General features: G+C 38.6%; 1 protein-coding gene across 1 annotated transcript; it reads right to left on the reverse strand.

Annotated features, from left to right (window-relative positions):
* Window positions 1-9,082: 9,082 nt before the first annotated feature.
* On the reverse strand, window positions 9,083-18,610 carry GABARAP (GABA type A receptor-associated protein). Its single transcript, XM_053718437.1, has 4 exons — window positions 18,399-18,610; window positions 13,626-13,704; window positions 9,702-9,820; window positions 9,083-9,460 (listed from the first exon to the last, which is right to left on the reverse strand). The coding sequence occupies exons 1-4, from the start codon at window positions 18,486-18,488 to the stop codon at window positions 9,395-9,397; spliced, it is 354 nt and encodes a 117-aa protein (XP_053574412.1). The 5' UTR covers window positions 18,489-18,610; the 3' UTR covers window positions 9,083-9,394.
* Between the last annotated feature and the right edge of the window lie 4,348 nt (window positions 18,611-22,958).

Here is a 22,958-nt window from a genome sequence, read left to right on the forward strand (position 1 = left end):
AATCTGGGTTGTTCTTGCCGATTGGTGGATAAATTCACCCACCAATAAACAAATGCTGTCCAGGGTACTGAACCAAAAATTGGCTGACTCCTTAGCTTAGATGCCTTCCTTTTCAAATAAAGATAGGAAGAGAACAAAGAGCAATTGAAATATAGGAGTAAATTAGAAAGTTGCTTAAAATTGCATCCTCTACGAATCATGAAAGGAAAAAAAATAATTTAAAAAAATAAAATTTATGCTTACCTGGCATGGAGAATACACAAATCCATTCTAATTACTAGTGGTAATTCAACTCCTGGCCAGCAGGAGGAGGCAAAGAACACCACAGCAGAGCTGTTAAGTGTCACTCCTATTACCCATAATCCCCAGTCATTCAGCCGAAGGAAAATGGAAATAGAAGATTAATCTGAATCACAAAAGAAAAAAATTTGGGTTCAGTGTCCCTTTAAGGCTCCAAGGAGGAGCAACAGGTTTAAACATCGGCCTGATTCTGACCAGGGCCTGACAAAAAGATTGAACATCTGGCACGTCAGCCAGATGCTTGTGTAACAAAAACATAATTTATGCTTACCTGATACATTTATTTCTCTTGTAGTGTATCCAGTCCACGGATCATCCATTACTTATGGAATATATTCTCCTTCCCAACAGGAAGCTGCAAGAGTCCACCCACAGCAAAGCTGCTATATAGCTCCTCCCCCAACTGCCATATTCAGTCATTCGACCGAAAACATGCAGAGAAAGGAAAAACCATAGGGTGCAGTGGTGACTGTAGTTCAAATGAAAAAATTACCTGCCTTAAAGTGACAGGGCGGGCCGTGGACTGGATACACTACAAGAGAAATAAATTTATCAGGTAAGCATAAATTATGTTTTCTCTTGTTAAGTGTATCCAGTCCACGGATCATCCATTACTTATGGAATACCAATACCAAAGCTAAAGTACACGGATGATGGGAGGGACAAGGCAGGTACTTAAACGGAAGTTACCACTGCCTGTAAAAAAACCCTTTCTCCCAAAAATAGCCTCCGAAGAAGCAAGGTATCAAATTTGTTAAATTTGAAAAGTATGAAGCGCAGACCAAGACTCCGTCTTGTAAATCTGTTCAACAGAAGCCACATTTAAAAAAGGCCCAAATGAAAACCACAGCTCTAGTAGAATGAGCTGTAATTCCTTCAGGAGGCTGCTGTCCAGCAGTCTCATAAGCTAAATGAATTATGCTTTTTAACCAAAAAGACAGAGAGGCTGCTGAAGTCTTTTGACCTCTCCTCTGTCCAGAATAGACAACAAACAAGGTGAACGTTTGATGAAAACTGTAGTAGCTTGTAAGTAAAACTTTAAAGCACAAACCACGTCCAATATTGTGTAATAGACGTTCCTTCTTTGAGGAAGGATTAGGATACAAGCATGGAACAAATATCTCTTGAGTGATGTACTTGTTAGATACCACCTTAGGAAAAAACCCAGGTTGGTACGCAGGACTACCTTATCCGTACGAAGGACCAGATAAGGAGAATCACATTGTAACACAGATAACTTGGAGACTCTACGAGTCGAGGAATTAGCTACCCAAAAGGAACTTTCCAAGATAAAGATTGATATCTATGGAACAAAAAAGGTTCAAACGGAACTTCTTGAAGAACCTTAAGAATCAGGTTTAAGCTCCATGGCGGAGCAACAGTTTTAAACACAGGCTTGGATCTAACCAAAGCCTGACCAAATGCCTGAACGTCTAGAATACCTGCCAGACGCTTGTGCAAAAAAATAGACAGAGTAAAAATCTGTCCCCTTTTAAGGAATTAGCTGACAACCCTTTTCTCAAAAACATCTTGGAGAAAAGATAATATCCTGGGAATCCAGACTTTACTCCATGAGTAACCCTTGGATTCATAACAATCAGATATTTACACCATATCTATGTTCAATTTTCCTAGAGACAGGCTTTCATGTCTGTATTAAGGTATCAATGACTGACTCGGAGAAGCCATGCTTTGATAACATCAAGCGTTCAGTCTCCAGGCAGTCCATCTCAGATTGATTCTATTTAGATGGTTGAAAGGACCCTGAGGTAGAGGGACCTGTCTCAGAAGCAGAGACCGTGATGGAAAGGATGACATGTCCACCAGATCTGCATACCAGGTCCTGCGTGGCTACGCAGGCGCTGTCAAAAACACCAAAGCCCTCTCCTGCTTGGTCTTGACCTCCGGAGGAAATCCCATTCCCCCGGAAGAAAAGTCTGACGACTTAGAAAATCCACCTCCCAGTTCTCAACACCTGGGATATGGATAGCTGATAGACAAGAGTGAGTCTCTGTCCAGTGAATTATTGTAAGACTTCTAACATCGCTAGGGAACTTCTGTTCCCCCTTGATGGCTGATGTAAGCCACAGTCGTGTATATTGTCCGACTGAGTATGATGTACCTCAGAGTTGCTAACTGAGGCCAAGTCTGAAGAGCATGGAATATCACTCCCAGTTCCAGAATATTTATTAGAAGGAGGGTCTCCTCCTAAGTCCACTATCCCTGAGCCTTCAGGGAGTTCCAGACTGCATCCCAACCTAAAAGGCTGGCATCTATTGTAACAATTGTCCCATCTGACCTGCGGAAGGTCATACCCTTGGACAGATGGACCCGACATAGTCACCAGAGAAGAGAATCTCTGGTCTCTTGGTCCAGGTTTAACAGGGGGACAAATCTGTATAATCCCCGTTCCTCTGACTGAGCATGCATAGTTGCAGCGGTCTGAAATGTAGACGTGCAAACGGTACTATGTCCCTTGCCGCTACCATTAAGCCGATTTCATTCATGTACTGAGCCACCGAAGGGCGCGGATGGGATGAAAAAAACACGGCAGAAATTTAGAAACTTTGACAACCTGGACTCCGTCAGGTAAATTTTCATTTCTACAGAATCTATCAGAGTCCCTAGGAGGGAAACCCTTGAGATTGGGGATAGAGAACTCTTTCCTTGTTCACTTTCCACCCATGTGATCTCAGAAATGCCAGTACTACGTCCGTATGAGACTGGGCAATTTGGATGTTTGATGCCTGTATCAGGATGTCGTCTAAATAAGGGGCCACTTCTATGCCCCGCGGTCTAAGGACCGCCAAAGCGACCCCAGAACCTCCATAAAGATTCTTGGGGCTGTAGATATCCCAAAGGAAAGAGCTACAAACTGGTAATGCCTGTCTAGAAAGGCAAACCTGAAAAACGATGGTGATCTTTATGCATCACAATGTGAGGATAAGCATCCTTCAAATCCATTGTAGTCCTCTATTGACTCTTCTGGATCATAGTTAAGATGGTACGAATAGTTTCCATCTTAAATGACGGAATTCTGAGGAATTTGTTTAAGATCTTTAGATCCAAAATAGGTCTGAAGGTTCCCTCTCCTTGGGAACCACAAACAGATTTGAGTAAAAACTCTGTCCCTGTTCCTCTCTTGGAACTGGATGGATCTCGTACACAATGTAAGAATGCCTCCTTCTTTATCTGGTTTGCAGATAATTGTGAAAGGCGAAATCTCCCCTTTTTTTGGGGGGGAATCTTTGAAATCCAGAAGATATCTCTGGGATATAAATTCCAATGCCTAGGGATCCTGGGCATCTCTTGCCCACGCCTGGGCGAAGAATGAAAGTCTGCCCCCTATAGGATCCGTTACCGGATAGGGGTCCGTTCCTTCATGCTGCCTTAGAGGCAGCAGCAGGCTCCTTGGCCTGCTTATCTTTGTTCCAGGTCCGATTGTCTCCAGACCGCCTTGGACTGAGCAAAAATTCCCTCTTGTTTTGCCTTAGAGGAAGAGGATGCCACACCTGCCCTGAAGTTTTTAAAAGGCACGAAAATTAGACTTTTTTTTTTTTTTTTGGCCCTTGATTTGGACCTATCCTGAGGAAGGGCATGACCTTTTCCTCCAGTGATATAAGCAATAATCTCCTTCAAACCAGGCCCGAATAGGGTCTGCCCCTTGAAGGGAAGTTAAGTAGCTTATTTATTAAAGTCACGACAGCTGACCATGATATAAGCCATAGCGCTCTGCGCGCCAGTATAGTAAAAGACAGAATTCTTAGCCGTTAGTCTAGTCAAATGAACAAGGCATCAGAAAACAAAGGAATTGGCTAGCATAAGCTTGTCAAATATATTCATCCAATGGAGTCGCTTAACTGTAAAGCCTCATCAAGAGACTCAACCCAGAACGCCGCAGCAGCAGTGACAGAAGCAATGTATGCAAGGGGCTGCAGGATAAAACCCTGTTGAATAAACATTTTTTATCCATTGGATCTAAAAAGCACAACTGTCCTCATCAGAGGTAGTGGTACGCTTAGCTAGAGTAGAAACTCTTCTCTCCACCTTAGGAACTGTCTGCCAGAAGTCCCGTGTGGTGGTAACTATTAGAAAACATTCTTCTAAAAAATAGGAGGGGAAGAGAACGGCACACCTGGTCTATCCCATTCCTTATTAAAAAAATTTTAGTAAACCTCTTTAGGTATTGGAAAAACATCAGTACACACCGGCACTGCATATTATTTATCCAGTCTACACAATTTCTCTGGCCCTGCGATTGTACACATTCATTCAGAGCAGCCAAAGCCTCCCTGAGCAACAAGTGGAGGTTCTCAAGCATAAATTTTAAATGTAGAAATATCAGAATCAGGTTAAATCATCTTCCCTGAGTCAAAAAAAATCACCCACAGACTAAGCATATTGTGAGGTAGTATCATACATGGTTCTTAAAGCGTCTGTATGCTCTGTATCTACCCCCAGAGCTAACTGCTTTCCTTTAATTTCAGGTAGTCTGACTAATACTGCTGCCAGAATATTATTCACCACCTTTGCCATGTCTTGTAAAATAAACGCTATGGGCGCCCTTGATGTACTTGGCGCCATTTGAGCGTGAGTCCCTGAAGCGGGAGTCGAAGGGTCTGACACGTGGGGAGAGTTAGTCGGCATAACTTTCCCCTCGACAGAATACCCTGGTAAAAGAAACGCTATGGGTGCCCTTGATGTACTTGGCGCCATTTGAGCGTGAGTCCCTAAAGCGGGAGTCAAAAGGTCTGACACGTGGGGAGAGTTAGTCGGCATAACTACCCCCACGACAGAATCTTCTGGTGATAATGTTTTTAAAGACAAAAAATGATCTTTATTGTTTAACATGAAATCAGTACATCTGGTACACATTCTAAGTTGGGGTTCCACCATGGCTTTAAAACATGAACACAGAGCTTCCTCTATGTTAGACATGTTAGAACAGACTAATAATGAGACTAGTAAGCTTGGAAAACACTTTAAATCAAGTTAACAAGCAAATATATAAAACGTTACTGTGCCTTTAAGAGAAACAAATTTTGTCAAAATTTGAAAAACAGTGAAAAAAAGGCAGTAAAACAAACGAAATTTTTACAGTACATGTAATAAGGTAACAGAGCATTGCACCCACTTGCAAATGGATGATTAACCCCTTAATGCAAAAAACAGATCAAAAAAACGACAGACGTTTTTAAAAACAGACACAACAAACTGCCACAGCCAACAGTGGGAAGCTTCAGTTAACTGTTTCTATGCAAAATTTAAGCCAGCCATGTGGAAAAAACTTAGGCCCCAATAAGTTTTATCACCAAACATATGTTAAAAAACGATTAAACATGCCAGCAAACGTTTTAAAACACATTTTTACAAGAGTATGTATCTCTATTAATAAGCCTGATACCAGTCGCTTTTACTGCATTTAAGGCTATACCAACATTACAGTGTTATCACCAATGTACGTTAAAAAACGATTAAACATGCCAGCAAACGTTTTAAAACACATTTTTATAAGAGTATGTATCTCTATTAATAAGCCTGATACCAGTCGCTATCGCTGCATTTAAGGCTTTACTTACATTACTTCGGTATCAGCAGTATTTTCTTAGTCAATTCCATTCCTAGAAAAATATTTTACTGCACATACCTTATCTGCAGGAAAACCTGCACGCCATTCCCCCTCTGAAGTACCTCACTCCTCAGAATGTGTGAGAACAGCAAATGGATCTTAGTTACGTCTGCTAAGATCATAGAAAAACGCAGGCAGATTCTTCTTCCAAATACTGCCTGAGATAAACAGCACACTCCGGTGCCATTTAAAAATAACAAACTTTTGATTGAAGAATAAACTAAGTAGAAAGCACCACAGACTCTCACGACCTCCTATCTATGTTGAGGCTTGCAAGAGAATGACTGAATATGGCAGTTAGGGGAGGAGCTATATAGCAGCTTTGCTGTGGGTGGACTCTTGCAGCTTCCTGTTGGGAAGGAGAATATATTCCATAAGTAATGGATGATCCGTGGACTGGATACACTTAACAAGAGAAATAGATAATGCAGAAATCTGACCTTTCAGAGAACTGACTACCATTTCTCCAGACCTTCCTGGAGAAAAGACAAAAATTCTAGGAATCCTGACCCTACTCCAAGAGTAGCCCTTACATTCTCACCAATAAAAAAAAAAAAAAAAAAAAAAAAAAAAAAAAAAAAAAAAGGTATTTACGCCATACCTTATGGTAAATTTTTCAAGTAACAGGCTTGCGAGCCTGGATCACGGTCTCAATGACTCAGAAAATCCACGCTTAGCCAGAACTAAACGTTCAATCTCCAGTCAGCTTCAGAGAAACTAGATTTGGATGGAGAAATGGACCCCGAGTAAGAAGGTCCTTCCTCAGAGGCAACCGAGATGACATCTTCACTAGATCTCCATACCAGATCCTGCGAGGCCATGCGGGAGCTATTAGAATTACTAATGCTCTTTTTTTTTTGTTTGATACAAGCAATAACTCGTGGAAGGAGCGCAAACAGAGGAAACAGGTATACTAGACGAATACCCAAGGAACCGCCAGAGCATCTATCAGAGCGGCCTGGACCATACCTTGGATGCTTGCCGTTCTGCCTAGACTACATCAGATCCAACTCTGGCACCCCCCATTTGAGGGTTAACCTGGAGAACACCATTACCCAGGATGAAATGTTTGTCTGCTCATGAAATCCGCTTCCCAGTTGTCCACTCCAGGAATGTGGATGGTAGACAGACAATTGTGAGCTTCCGCTCACTGAATAATAGATGCCACCTCCTTCATGGCTAAGGAGTTCCTCCCTGGTGGTTGATGTAAGCCATTGAGGTGATGTTGTCCGACTGAAACCTGATAAACCGGGCTAAAGACAATTGAGGCCAAGCCATCAGAGCATTGTAAATCACTCTCAATTCCAAGATGTTTATGGGGAGAGCAGACTCCTCCCGAGTCCATAGTCCCTGCGCCTTTAACGAGTTCCAGACTGCTACCTAGCCTAGCAGGCTGGCGTCCGTGGTCACTATCACCCAGGAAGTTCTCTAGAAGCATGTGCCCTGAGACAGATGCTCCTGAGCAAGGTACCACGGGAGAGGGTCTCTTGTCGACTGGTCTAGATCTATTCTCTGAGACAGATCCGAAAGGTCTCTGTTCCATTGTCTGAGCATGCGTAACTGCAGAGCTCTCAAATGGAATCAAGCAAGTGGAATTATGTCCATAGAAGCGACCATCAGACCCAATTACCTCCATACATTGAGCTACTGACGACTGAACAGTAGACTGTAGAGAGAGACAAGAATCTTTGATTCTCTGACCTCTGTCAGAAAAAAAATTTCATAGATAGGGAATCTATTATGGTTCCTAAGAAAACCACCCTTGTAGCTTCATTGACAGAGGCAAAGAGAATGACTGGGGATTATGGGTAGGGGAGTGATACATAACAGCTTTGCTGTGGTGCTCTTTGCCTGCTCCTGCTGGCCACGAGTGATATTCCCACTAGTAATTGAATGACGTTCTGGACTCTCCATATCTTAGGAAAGAAATAGTTATAAATGTACATTGTGTAAAAATAATTGATATAACCAAACTGAAATATAATATATATAAATCTGGTTTTACTAGGTTTCATCTATCACCAGATAAAAATCTTATTGTTAAAATAATCATAAATAACCTATTTTTATTGGCACTAAACATACAGGATCTCTGGGAGGCCCAAAAAACATTTTCACTTTTCTGTTATGTTGATCATAAAACATGTCATACAATGAAAAGGTGTGAATTGGAATAAAGAATGGCAAGTTTACACTTTATGTCAAGGTAATACTTGTATATTTTCCCACAGTATAATCTCAACAAACAGGTTAGTTCCTTGCTATCTGTAGGGAAATGTAATATTTGAAATGTCTAATTGGGCTAATGAGCCACTGAATAAATCTGGCCATTCCAATATCCATTAAGGAACATGAAACCCAAATTTTGTCCTTTCATGATTCAGATAAAGCATGTTTGTAAGCAACTTTCCAATTTATTTATGTTATCAATTATGCTTCATTCCCTTGGGACCCTTTGTTGAAGGAGCAGCAAAACACTACCGGGAGTTAGCTGAACAAATCAATAAGCCAATCACAAGAGGAATTTATGTGCAGACACCAATCAGCTAGTCCCAGCTCCTGAGCCTATCTAGGTATGCTTTTCAACAAAGGATACCTTAAGTACAAAGCAAATTAGCTAAAAGAAGCAAATTGCAAAGTTTTTTTTAAAAGTGTATGCTCTGTCTGAATCATGAAATAATTTTTTTGGGTTTCATGTCCCTTTAACAAAGTCCCATATTACATTTTTTTTTAAAGATGATTTCCTATAATTTCATCTCCTTCACCATAGCTCTCTCCTCACCCTTTTCCCCCATTCACCCAGTATTATAAAATTTGAAACAACTGGTGCACGTTATGTTATTAGACAGCTAATTTAAGAGAATTAATGTATGTTTGGTGTTAAAGCATGTCAATTTCTCAGCACTCAGTCTAGAGAATCCATATGCAACTCCCTCCTTCTGAAGGTGCCCCATAGTGCCCATCCTTTTAAATTCCTACTACCAAAAAAAGAACATTTTATTCACTGGACCTCTCGACTTGCACACATTTAACATCATATTGTAGTTAGTTTATACAGTGTCCACTCTATAGAACCTCAGACTGTAACATTCTATGGCATTTACATAAGTTTTAATTTAATAGCTTAGTATTGAATAAAAACACTTACTCAAATTGAGTCTCCATTTAATTTTATTACGAACAACCCCAGAAGGGGGTAGGAGAGTGGGTCAACTTGTTTGCCCACCATTAATCTTGTGTTAAACAAGCAGCAGCCCTCACCCTCCCTCTAGTATATGAAGTGCTCTCCCAAAGGGGGGCAAATAAACTGAACGCACACATTTATACAGGGTTATGGAGGAAAGAAATAGTTTTTAAGGGATGATGGGGTTCAAGGTTACCATTTCCCAGATGTATAAGTGCCACTTGGGGAGGAAGTGGGGGAAGCAGTAGGAAGTGTGTGTGTGTGTGTGTGTGTGGGGGGGGTCAGATTCCATATACACTCTCATCACTGTAGGCAATATACAGGAAGAAATCCTCTTCATGGTGTTCCTGTAATGGGGTGGAAAAAACACAACATGATTAATATTTATTTCTCCACAACAAACTGCATACTAAGTTATAGGCATCAAATATACTTTGCACATGGTGACAATGGTAGCCTAACCAACATCTAATACATTGGAAACTTACTGATTAATCATAAAAAGTGGAAACAGTAGCATTATTTATCTGTTCAAGTACATAAAATGCCAAACTACTCTTATCACTTCAAGACCCTCCATAAACTCACCTGGTACAGTTGGCCCATGGTGGCACTGGTTGGGGGGATCACATTATTGACAAAGAAGAACAGCGCATCTTCAGCTCGAAGGTGAATTCGCTTTCTGATGAGGAAGTAAAACTGACCAACTGAGGGGAAAAACCACCAAGGACGACAGTTTAGGTAAAGGTCAAATAATATACTATGCAACATGCATCTCTGTGTTAAATAAAATGTAAAAATATTCAGTTCTATATATATATATATATTATAAAAAACACTAAACAGACTTATTATTAGAACATATACTGTATATTAGGATGGTTATTAGTCTTTTGTATTCTTATACTGTTATGTATCCTATTGCTGGTTAATTGTCCCAATGGCATTTGCCTTTTACTGCAGTTTTTCCACTGGTCTCTCTCACCTTTTATTTGTCTGTTTAATTTTTATTCTCTGAACACTTGTTTCTCCGAAACTTTTAAATATTCCTCATACCTTTCAACTGCATCCACAATAGAAAAACCTATTACTAAATAATATCAGTACATACATGCAAATACAGAACAGCTATAGAAACTGCCCAAAATAAATAAAACATTTTTTTTTTTACACAGATCAGTTTAATAGAAGTTCCGTCTTAGCACACCCCATTTTTTTCAATTTAATATTCATAGTGTCTAGTCTGTCAATGTGATAGGATTAGAACTGATACTACCATTAAGGCCCCCCATTTATCAAAGTGCAGGCAAAATTCCAGGCAGCGACCCGGTCTACCCCCAGTGCCAGAACTTAACAGTGGACAATCATTTTCTGTTAACATATTAAGCGAGAGCAGGGCTTGTCAATCATCCCAGGAAAATTAGTCTGCTGGTGCGTTTAACATCTGCAATCTGAGGCTGTGGACAGGCTAAAAAGCAGAGATTTACGGCACACATGACAGGCAGAACATACAGTGATGTGAGATGTTATCGCAGAAAATGCAGCATGTCTGCAGAAAGAACACGACACATGCATGAACTGTTAGTGCTTTAACTTTGAAGAGAACTGTCTAATGTGGAGCAGCACTACAAACAGAGCTGTACTCTGGCTGCACTGTGTCAATTTTCCTTAACACAGTGCATCCAGGGCAAAGTGCTGTTTGAAGTAAGCAGTCAAATATGCAGTAGCGCTGCAAAGCAGCAGCACATTGCTTGTTGACTGGCTCTCAGAGATTTCCCAGTCTGTTTATTCTAAATGTAAGAGCACTGTATCTTTTTATTACTACATTTCTATGTTAAACCAAGAGAAAAAGATTTATTAAAAGACATTTTAAAATTTCTTTTTTGTATGCAGCTAATTTGCAATGCCATTTTCAAACTACTGCACTATATATATATATATATATATATATATATATATATATATATATATATATATATATATATATATAAAAATCATTAAAAAATGCTTTATTCTTCAGTTAACCAACACATTGCAATTAAACTGGTGCCTTAGTGTAACTGTATAATTTAAAATTGAATTTTATTTAAAAATGACCTGCAGAAAAATTTTCACTAAAAAAATCTCATTGCAGAAAGTAAAGAAAAGTTCTGCCTCTAGGCTGAACAAGACAGCGCCTATCACCACATTCATCAAAATGTACATTTCACTTGTGTTGTGAAAATACTTGCTTTTTAATCTTGACAGCCGCTCCAGCGATTCCCCCGGTCGTCAGAAGCCTCTTCATACGTCAGAAAGGACGGATCGGTCATCTCCAATCACGGCTTCCCCTCCGGGGGAAATCAGTATCTGATTCAACACCATGATTGGAGGAAGCCGGATTCCTCATTTTAGACCCGGGAAGAGGCTTTGCAACGGGCGGGGGAAGTGATGCAGTGGCTGTCAAGATTAAAAGTATTTTCACAACAAGAGTGAAATGTAAATTTTGATTAATTAAAGTGCCAGTTTTGAATCTGATTTTTAAAAACCGGGCACTTTATCATCTAAATTTACATTCACTTTAAAAGCAACACTATAGCCAAAATTAAACTTCCATGATTCACATAGACCACACAATTTGAAACAAATTTCCAATTCACTTCCAATATCTAAATGTGCACAATCTTGTGGAGCCACTAGCTCCTACTGAGCATATGCAAGAATACACAGAATATTTTTTGATTGGCTGATGGCTGCCACATGATACAGGAGCAGTGGAAATAGACATAACTGAAATTTGTAAGGGGGAAAAAATAAATAAAAAATACACTCATTTGAAGTTCAGATTAAGTATGGTCTTTCTATTACGCACTTGTTGATTATACAAATCTACTTTTCTTGTGTGTATAGCTTATGGCTGTTACATGGTGCATAGGGAAGGAAAATGCAACTAACTTTGAAAGGTGTTAGGAAAAAAAAAAAAAAAAGTAAATCTATTACTCATTTGAAATTCAAAATAAGTGCTTTTGCATTGTGATTTTATTATAACCCGTATTTGTTGATCGTGCAATTCTAATGTGTTTAATGGTCCTTTAACAGCAAATCATAAACCTCAAAATCAGAGAAAGGAGGCACTCAATACCAAACAAAATAGTGACAAAAAAAAAAATCATCCAGTGATCTCTTCTACTGCTCCAGACATCTTAACCCCTAGACGCATTTAGGACGTTCCATACCATCCTAAAAGCACTTGGCTTTAACGCCTTTAATGTCCTAACTTTTACGGCATCCTGTTCCCCTCCTTGAACTAACTTTGCTGGATCCAACTGGGGGACATGCCTAGCAACACAGGAACTCCCCCAGGAGCCAATCCAGGTTGTTTTGAGTCACATGATTGCGATGATGATCATGTGACTTCCGTTTTCCAATTTTGCTTATTTTCTCATCATGGACGGTTGCCTCCATCCTGAATCATCATTCTAAATGCAATTTCCTGCACCAATAGAAACCAGGGAGCTTTTACAAAGGGTCAGTGCTCTTTCAGAGAACCCGTCTCCACAAATAACTTACACACAGGGTCTATAATAGCAAATTTTGGAGAAAGGGGAGTCCACTCTAATATTTAGTCTCATGCCTCTATCATCAGTGAGTAACTAATAGAAATGAAAATCACCTGATAGAATGTTTCTATAGGGATAGGAGAAGGAGTTACACACAGACACACAACTCATTTGAAAGTGGGGACTGAACTCTTAAAACAAGGAAAAGACATGCACTTATGTGAACCAGGTGACATAATATTCTGGGCTCTAAAATAAGCAGCAGAACTCCAATCTAATCATCAAAATGAACAAGGGGTCCATATTTTGCAATAAAATAAAAAAAATTTATAGAGTCCAGAGCAAGAGGAATTACTTAAATTGATCAATCACAGAGAGTTTCTGAAATAAGGTTTGAAAGCACACAACTGTGCATACTCAACATATCTCTGCAAATCTGCTGTGCGTGAGGGTATTTAATGATACAACCACTGGTATTTTGGGCTCTAAGAAATGTGCATGCAGTCATGGAGGGAGGCTAAGCCAAGGGAACTACATGCGTGTCTTGAGTACTCAAAACTGTTATAGTATATTGCCTGTATGTTAACTGCTATCTAAAATATGACATCACTGACACCTACTGCACAAATGTGAACCACTGTGCAAGCACATGCCCTTTCAATATGGGATAGTATTATGATTGGATAACTAGAATACCATTGATCTGTGGGAAAGGGATTTTTAGGCCTACCCTTAAAGATAATATGGGGAAAACATAATTTACATTTTAATGAGTTTGGGTGCACTGCAGTCTGTTGGGATGGTTTTGTATGGATTAGAATTCTGAACAGTGACTGCTCATTTTTTTGTCCTAAACAAAAGTACCTACAGAAATGTTGAATAAAGCTTCAATTATTTATAGGTAATCTGCATTCCAGAGATTCCATATGCTAGCTTGTAGCTTTTCTTTAACTCTGAATACATTATATTTTACCTGTAAGGTCTGATGGGACCAGGTATTTCTTTTTGTCCAGATCTCCTATTCGAGCCTTTGGAGCCTTCTCCACAATCACCTAATAGAACGAAATAAAGAAATGTATGAGTCTTATTTCAGTTAATAAAAAAATGCTATGAAAGTTGCTCATCCCCTGAATATGACAGCCATATAGTGATGGAAACTGGATGTAATAGTAGTTTGACAACATCCCTTTGGTGGTTACACTGGTGCCTCCACATTGTTTGGAGATGTGAGTTTAATCACAGGGCAGTAATTAACCGATTCATAAGGAAGCATATCCTGTTCATGACAGCATTTAGAGATAAACAAGTTGAAAACTGGAATATAAATAAAGATGACAAAGATTGTGAAATATGAACCTGGAATAGTCACCCAGAATACAGGGGAACCAATCATACTTTTTTGGAGCCAGTAATAAAGAAATGCTCTGATAACACCAATAGTTACATAAAGATACTAGCTGTGTTGCCAGCTAGATATCAAGAGCGATTAAATATTGTGAAAATACAACACACTGAGATCTGGATTTATTTATAAAAGTGTTACTTAAAGGGACAGTAAAGTCCCAACTAAAAGGTTCATGATTCAGGGCATGTCATTTTAAATAACTTTCCAATTTACTTTTAACATGAAATTTACTTTGTTCTGTTGGTATCCTCTTTATTGAAATCTAAACCTATGTAGACTTGTATGCTAATTTCTAAGCACTTGAATGCTGCCTCTTATATCAGTGCATTTTGACAGTTTTTCACATCTAGAGGGGTTAGTTCAAGTGTGTCATAGATAACACTGTGCTCACTCCAGTCAAATTATTTATGAGTCAGCACTGATTTGCTAAAATGCATGTCTGTCAAAAGAACTGAGAAAAGGGGACAGTCTGCAGAGGCTTGGATACAAGGTTATCAAAGAGGTAAAAAAAATATAACAGTGTTTGTTATGCAAAACTGGGGAATGGGTAATAAAAGGGATTATCTAACTTTTTAAACAAAAAGATTTTTCATGTTGACTGTCCCTTTAAAAAAGGGACAAAAGTCAGAATTAAACTCATGAATTAAATTTAGCATGCAATGTTAAACAACTTTTCAATTTACTAATTCTTTTTATATTTACATTTTATGAGTCACCTTCATTGTCTCTCTCTCATTCCTTGTTGATTATAAAAATGTACTGTATTTAACGGTCCTTTAAACGATCAAAAGAACAAACACTGCACATTTTTACAAATTGTCTCATGATAATTTGTGCAAAGATTGAAACAAATTAATATGAGTTAATTTTAGGTTAATATTGCTTGAATTTTAGGTGGGTGGTCAGTAAAAATAACTGATGTGCCCATCAAATAGGCCCTAGGGAGAGAAACTAGTGTCCCTTAAATTTGCAGCAGAATTTGAGAAATCACAGGTGTCACGGCTCCTAACTTTTTAAATCTATATACAAATATTACTTTCTGGCTCTTCGGTTTGACATAAAAATGCAATTGCCAACGTCGCTACACAGAGTTAGCATGCACTGCCCAGCCTCCTAAGATTTCAGTATTGTATCTACTTCTGGCAAACAGACATGATTAACTGTTTTTATCTTTAGGAAGGGTGCAGGATTATGGCAATATTTGCAAACTGATATTGCATTTTTAACTGGCTGAACCTAACTTTGAACTTTACCCATGCTTTAGAGCTGGCGCTGCAAGATGAACCTTAGTAAATGATATAATATATTCTGGCACTCTTATTTTCAACCACATTAAAAGGAACATGAAGCTTGGTTCAACCAGGATACAAAGAACAAAGTAAGTTTGATCATGCAAGTAAGTTTGAAATAAAATGGTATACTCTGAATCATAAAAAACATAGTGGGTTTTATGTCCTTTAAGTGTCTTATAGGTAAAGAGATTTTTAAATATAATCAAGAAATTCTTAATATCTTTCATAAAAAAAAAGTCAAACAAAAAGTAGAATGCCAAGTAGAGCTTCAAAAGTAAATAAAACAAAATTAAAGGGACATTGTACACTAGGATTTTCTTTGCATGTTTTGTAGATGATACATTTATATAGAACATCTGGGAGCGTTTTTGTAAAAATGTATAGTTTTGCTTATTTTTAAATAACATTGTGCTTAATTTCAGACTCCTAACCAAGACCCAAAGTTTTAGATGTATACAGATGTCTACAGGCTACGGTTTGAGTAATGGGTCTTTTTACATGATGGGGGAGGGTCAGCTTGTCCTGCTGTCTCAGCCCCTTTTGATGGGTGTCCCAGCCTAACCTCGTCAACAGTGCTAAATTGGGAGCGTCTAAGTAAGTTTTAAAAGGTTTTATACTGGATTTTTATAGCAGTACCTATGCATATTCTTCTTTATGGTAGTGTCTATTACATGCAGTTATATGAAAACTGGTGTATATACTGTCCCTTTAAGTAGCATTCTTAAAAAGGGAACAAAATGCTATTTGTTTTTAAATAAAGTTTAATAATCTTAAAACAAAAAAAAAGGCATCACATATCTCCTGTACAATAATCCAAAAATTAAGTTGCCAGGAAGAAAAATACACAAGCTGTGTAAAGCTCTCTAGAACATAAACAACTGTCATACAATATTACCCCCCCCCCCCCCCCAAAGAAGAAATGTGTATGCACATACACACAAGCGGGCAGATCAAGTAACCAAGAGAGAAAAGTTCAACCCAGGACGAAGATATAATGACCACCATGAATATAAATACAGTTTGTTTACATGCACAGATCAGGTTTATAAAAACAAGCAGCACTAGCTGTGTGCAAGAGAGGGTCAGTATACCTTACTGACCACACACTGTATTATATGTCCCTTTCAGACAACATGCTAAATATGGGTGTATTTTTACATTCCCTACACACTTTCACTTTCGCTGTTCTGCAGCAACAATCAGCTGAAACATCAGCTCCACATCCTCAGAAATGCAGTATCCTTGCACCAGCTGGATCATTGTCCCTTCAATTGAGAGAGGAACAATGCTTCATTTTAAAGTAAAATACATTCCTGGCATCTAGGCTAGAGTCTATATTTAGATACAATTAGTAAGCTTTTAATTAAACCTATAGAGATCACTTACATTAGATATAGTTTGTTGAAGGAACTGGCAACTTTGTTTTTTCAAACTTTTAACAAAGCTTAGTAACCAAGAAACCACAACTCTTATAAAATGTTTATATTTAAAAGGGACACTAAACGCTGCAAAAAAAAAAAAAATTCTTCTATCGCTATATCCATATCTAACAATTATATATGTAAATTGCTTTGCGTGTCAGATAATTTTTCATCCATGAATCATTTACGATAACCTGAGTTATCAAAATGTCGAGCTTCGGACGTAATGTGCATGCACGATCTTATGAACTCGTCATATAATACGTCACGCTCCATCGTATGGAGCTTTGTATGGGCAAGTGTGGTATCGAAGGTACAATCTGCACATGCGCAAATTACCTTATTGCATGCGCCGGGTGACAAAACAGAATAATTATATGCACGAAAACAGATTATGATTAGGGATTCATTTTAGTATTGAACGCACCATAAACGGGGGTTTGGCTTCAGTGACGTCATTCTCGAAAATCTAAAATATAATTTTATTAGACTTATAACGCTCGTTTTCATGTCAAAGTAGGTAAGTTTTGAAATATAAGCGTTTGTGTTACAATTGTGATGATCTAATTGAACATAAAGGATTCCAAAACTTTTAATTTTTAACAGCAAACACTTTATATCTTTCTTTCCTTCAAATATCTGCAGCCCATAAACCAGTATTGGCAACTTCGTTTTTATAAAGTTTTAACAAATCGTATTACTTTCTATAAAACTTTATATTAAAGCAGCAAACAATTTCACATTTATTTCCTACAAATAACTGCTGCCCATAAACCAGTACTTGGTCTAAAAAGAGTGACTCGATTTAAATCTGTAAAATCTTATTAAACGAATCATTTTACTATTACTGAAGCAGGGCAGTGAACAAAGCACTGGAAATCAAGTTAACCCCTTAAGGACCAGCGACGTACCCTGTATGTCGCTGGCCTTTTTTTGGGACTTGATTGTTTTATAGCGCGGCCTTGTCACCAGCGTTGAGACTGCTCTATTCCACAAAGCCTGCTGGAGGGAGTGCATTAATACAGTGTTCTTGCTAGACTTGTGCTATTATGTCCTGAAAAACCCTTAACAACCAGTGACATACAGGGTACATTGTGGTCATTAAGGGGTTAATATGTAAACCCTCAGGAAGCTAAGGGACCAATTTATTGTGGTATAAAGGTCCTGTCTATTATCATATGAGGAAAGCCTATAGCTATTCATCTTGATACGCAACAAAACGTCACACATTCCAGGATCAATCTTCAGCAGTAAACTTTGATTTAGGCAAATCACATACTGAGTACTTGAATTTTAGAACCAGTTTATTCATACGGCCTAAATAATTATCAAAATCAGCTCTTAGTTTTTCCAAATGATAAACTAGAACAAACTCTGTCGTACGTATCTGTTTCAGTAAAACACTGTCCCAAAAACGTTTTTCTTGTTATGATGGTGCTAAAAGAGACCAATTGTCAAAACGTTTTAGTAAATACTGACATATTAGCCATATTGTCCCTCTAGTCACCTGCTATGTTGTTGCTACAACAACGTTTCGCAATATGTCATAAAATAGAAAGTCAGTGATTAATCGCTATCCAATCCGTGTATGACACAAACAGCCCACGGTCCCAGCCCACTGTCCTCACCGGTACTCGGTCTGGGTATTTTTTCCTGATCTTCTCTCCCTCTGAGCGCCGTTTCTCGAACGGATGTTCCTCCTTATACACAAACTTCATACTCGCTATAGGTCCAACACAATCTACAAGCAACGTCTCGGTATCTCAGGCCCAGTCTGCCGTGTGACGGAGGAAGATAAACAGCCGAAGCACCACCCGTTGCTTCCGCACTGAAACACCGCCCACAGCTACGTCACCAGGGCGCGTCCTACCATCTCCTTGTCGCCCACTCGTCTCCATAGAGATAGCCACGCATTCTGTACGCTATACACTTAATTTAAGGGAAATACAGACTGTAAGCTCCAGTGGGCAAAAGAAATGTCCAGTCTTACAATTATACAAGCTAAATATTCACTTGGATACAAAAGCAATGCTGCGGCCCTTTTGACAGTCAAATGTTTAATACGATATCGGTGCAGATTTGTTTTAAAAAAGTAAATATTAGAGATGCATTGTTTATTATTGTCCTTATTTGTTATTTGTGTAATCAAGCGAGGTGTAAGGCTTCGCCAACGAAAGATTTGCGTCGCACACAACGACGACCAGAGCTGGAAACGAATCACACGGTCTGACTGATTCATTAGGTGCCTCGCTCGCAGCCGCGAATATAGTTCTGGTTACTGTAGGGGTACTACTTTTGCGCCATGATTGCGGAGGGATAACATAGTGCATTCTTGTTATGACGTTCCTTCGCGTGGAAGCTCGTGACAGGTGGGCGGGATTTACACGTGACACTTCTAAACCACGCCCAACTATTTTATTACAGAGAACAACAAATAGCTAATTGCTGGCCCCTAATGGATATAAGGGTGTAACACGAACCCAGCTCTGTACTGGCTGTTGAAGGATGAGGAGGGAAACCAAAACATAGCCCCCTTGTGGAAGAGATAGGAATAACAATAGAATAAACGTTCGCTGCCGACTCCTAATGGCGAAGTAAGGAATTGACAACTTATTGGTGGCCTGTAGGGGTGGAAGACATTAGACTAATGTTACAAGGACAGCTCATTGCTGACTCCTAGAGGGTGAGGGAAGAACGACAATAATAGCTCCCTCTAGGCTCAGAAGGATTAGTTTACAATGAATGACAAACGTAGTTCGCTACTGACCCCCAGTGGAGGAGGACTATAATATATCTCAGTTCGCTTTCGCTGCTAGAAAGTTGAATGGTACTGTATTGTAATTTGAAGTTACAGCGTTTTGGAAAAAGTATGAGACAGTGCTCAAAACTCATTGGTGGTTACCTAGGAAAGGAGAAGCGGGCAACCACTGCCCAGGGGAAATATTATTGTAAAACCCGTTTTTAACTCTACATTGGAAAAGACAATTACATTTATAATGTTATGCCTGTGGTATTCATTTACTTTCAGCCGAGACCTAGAATTCATTAAAAGGACACTCGACTCAAAATTAAACTTTCATGAATCAGAGCAGGCAATTTTAAACAACTTTCCAATTTACTTCCATTAACAAAATGTGCACAGTCTTTTTATATTTACACTTTTTGAGTCACCAGCTCCTACTGAGCATGTGCAAGAATTCACAGAATATACGTATATGCATTTGTGATTGGCTGATGGCTGTCACATGATACAGAAAGGGCAATAGACCACTTTGAAATGTGTGACAAAAAAAAATCTACTCATTTGAAGTTCAGATTAAGTGCTATTGCATTGTCTTTTTATAATGCATTTGTTGATTATGCAAATCTACTGTATTTACTGGTCCTTTAATCCTTCTTTGTGTGGTACATACCTTTATCTATGTAGCCTTTTGAACCATAATATGCAAAATTGTTGTTATTAAAGGGACACTGAACCCAATTTGTTTTCCGTGATTCAGATAGAGCATGTAATTCTAAGCAACTTTCTAATTTACTCCTATTATCAATTTTTCTTCATTCTCTTGCTATCTTTAATTGAAAAAGAAGGCATCTAAGCTTTTTTCTTGGTTTAGAACTCTGGACAGCACTTTTTTATTGGTGGATGAATTTATCCACCAATCAGCAGGTTGCTCACAAAAAATGGGCCGGCATCTAAACTTACATTCAGGCATTTCAAATAAAGATACCAAGAGAATAAAGAAAATTTGATAATAGGAGTAAATTAGAAAGTTGCTTAAAATTTCATGCTCTATCTGAATCACGAAAGAAAAAAAAAATTGGGTTCAGTGTCCCTTTAACCCCTTAATGACCACAGCACTTTTCCATTTTCTGTCCGTATGGGACCAAGGCTATTTTTACATTTTTGCGGTGTTTGTGTTTAGCTGTAATTTTCTTCTTACTCATTTACTGTACCCACACATATTATATACCGTTTTTCTCGCCATTAAATGGACTTTCTAAAGATACCATTATTTTCATCATATCTTATAATTTACTATAAAAAATGATAAAATATGAGGAAAAATGGAAAAAAACACACTTTTTCTAACTTTGACCCCCAAAATCTGTTACATATCTAAAACCACCAAAAAACACCCATGCTAAATAGTTTCTAAATTTTGTCCTGAGTTTAGAAATACCCAATGTTTACATGTTCTTTGCTTTTTTTTCCAAGTTATAGGGCCATAAATACAAGTAGCACTTTGCTATTTCCAAACCATTTTTTTCCAAAATTAGCGCTAGTTACATTAGAACACTAATATCTTTCAGGAATCCCTGAATATCCCTTGACATGTGTATTTTTTTTTTTAGTAGACATCCCAAAGTATTGATCTAGGCCAATTTTGGTATATTTCATACCACCATTTCACCGCCAAATGCGATCAAATACAAAAAATCGTTCACTTTTTCACAAATTTTTTCACAAACTTTCTATTTCTCACGGAAATTATTTACAAACAACTTGTGCAATTATGGCATAAATGGTTGTAAATTCTTCTCTGGGATCCCCTTTGTTCAGAAATAGCAGACATATATGGCTTTGGCGTTGCTTTTTGGTAATTAGAAGGCCGCTAAATGCCACTGCGCACCACAAGTGTATTATGCCCAGCAGTTAAGGAGTTAATTAGGGAGCTTTTAGGGAGCTTGTAGGGTTAATTTTAGCTTTAGTGTAGTGTAGTAGACAACCCCAAGTATTGATCTAGGCACATTTTGGTATATTTCATGCCACCATTTCACCGCCAAATGCGATCAAATTAAAAAAAAGTAACATTTTTCACAATTTTAGGTTTCTCACTGAAATCATTTACAAACAGCTTGTGCAATTATGGCACAAATGGTTGTAAATGCTTGTCTGGGATCCCCTTTGTTCAGAAATAGCAGACATATATGACCTTGGCGTTGCTTTCTGGTAATTAGAAGGCCGCTAAATCCTGCTGCGCCTCACACGTGTATTATGGCTAGCAGTGAAGGGGTTAATTAGGGAGTTTGTAGGGAGCTTGCAGGGTTAATTTTAGCTTTAGTGTAGAGATCAGCCTCCCATCTGACACATCCCACCCCCTGATCCCTCCCAAACAGCTCCCTTCCCTCCCCCACCCCACAATTGTCCCCGCCATCTTAAGTACTGGCAGAAAGTCTGCCAGTACTAAAATAAAAGGGTTTAAAAAAAATACATATGCTACTGTGTAGGATCCCCCCCAAAACCGCTCTCTAACCCTCCCCTCTGCCTTATTGGGGGCCATCTTGGGTACTGGCAGCTGTCTGCCAGTACCCAGTTTGCAATAAAAAGTGCTTTTTTTTGTTTGTTTGTTTTTTCTGTAGTGTAGCTGTTGGCGCTCTACAAATACCTGATAATAATAATAATGTAATGCTAAATATTAATCGCGGCTCCCGAGTTGTATGAGTCTATTCATTCATAATTTAAGCTTTTTGCTGCAGTAACAGCTATTTTTTTTAATTCCCTTATACCTTTACCAGTATTCACTGAGCATCGGTTGTGTGTTTTTATCCTTTGTTTGTGTGCACCTGTGTATACATAACAAACATAGATATGAATTGAGATATGTAAGTATGCAATTTAAATTCACTTAATTAGGCGGTGATTTTTGAACTAATACACAGGGTCCGACATATTTTATTTTTGTATGTCTGTATACAATTATTTTGTAATAGATTCTCAATAGCCTATACCTAGGTATATCAATTTTCAGTATAGGTAGGGATACTACAGGCTAAATCAGCTATTTCAAATACCACTGTGACGAACCAAGGTTATCCAACCCTGCGCCAGTCACTTATTTGGCACAGAAAGGGTTATCAGCCCCCTCTCTGGCACCAATAGGTCACAATCTAGCCACACCAGGCAAGTTTGTGATTCAGTTTAGTGGGTGCAAGTGTTGACCGCACTCCCTTAATCTGTACTAGACGTAAGAGAAATGCCCAACACTCCCTTTTAATGCCACCCACAATCAATCCTATAGCTCAAATACTGCCACCACTTAAAATTTATTAAAGGGAAAATCCTAAGGAAAAACCCAGACTCTACACATTAACTCTAGAAATACAATTTAGCAGAAAATAACCTAAATTATACAGTTCTAATATTCCAGTCTCTTTCAGTAACGTGGTTCAATTATTAGACAAAGGCC

The sequence above is a fragment of the Bombina bombina genome, chromosome 6 (genome assembly GCF_027579735.1).
Source record: "Bombina bombina isolate aBomBom1 chromosome 6, aBomBom1.pri, whole genome shotgun sequence".
NCBI classification, from domain to species: domain Eukaryota; kingdom Metazoa; phylum Chordata; class Amphibia; order Anura; family Bombinatoridae; genus Bombina; species Bombina bombina.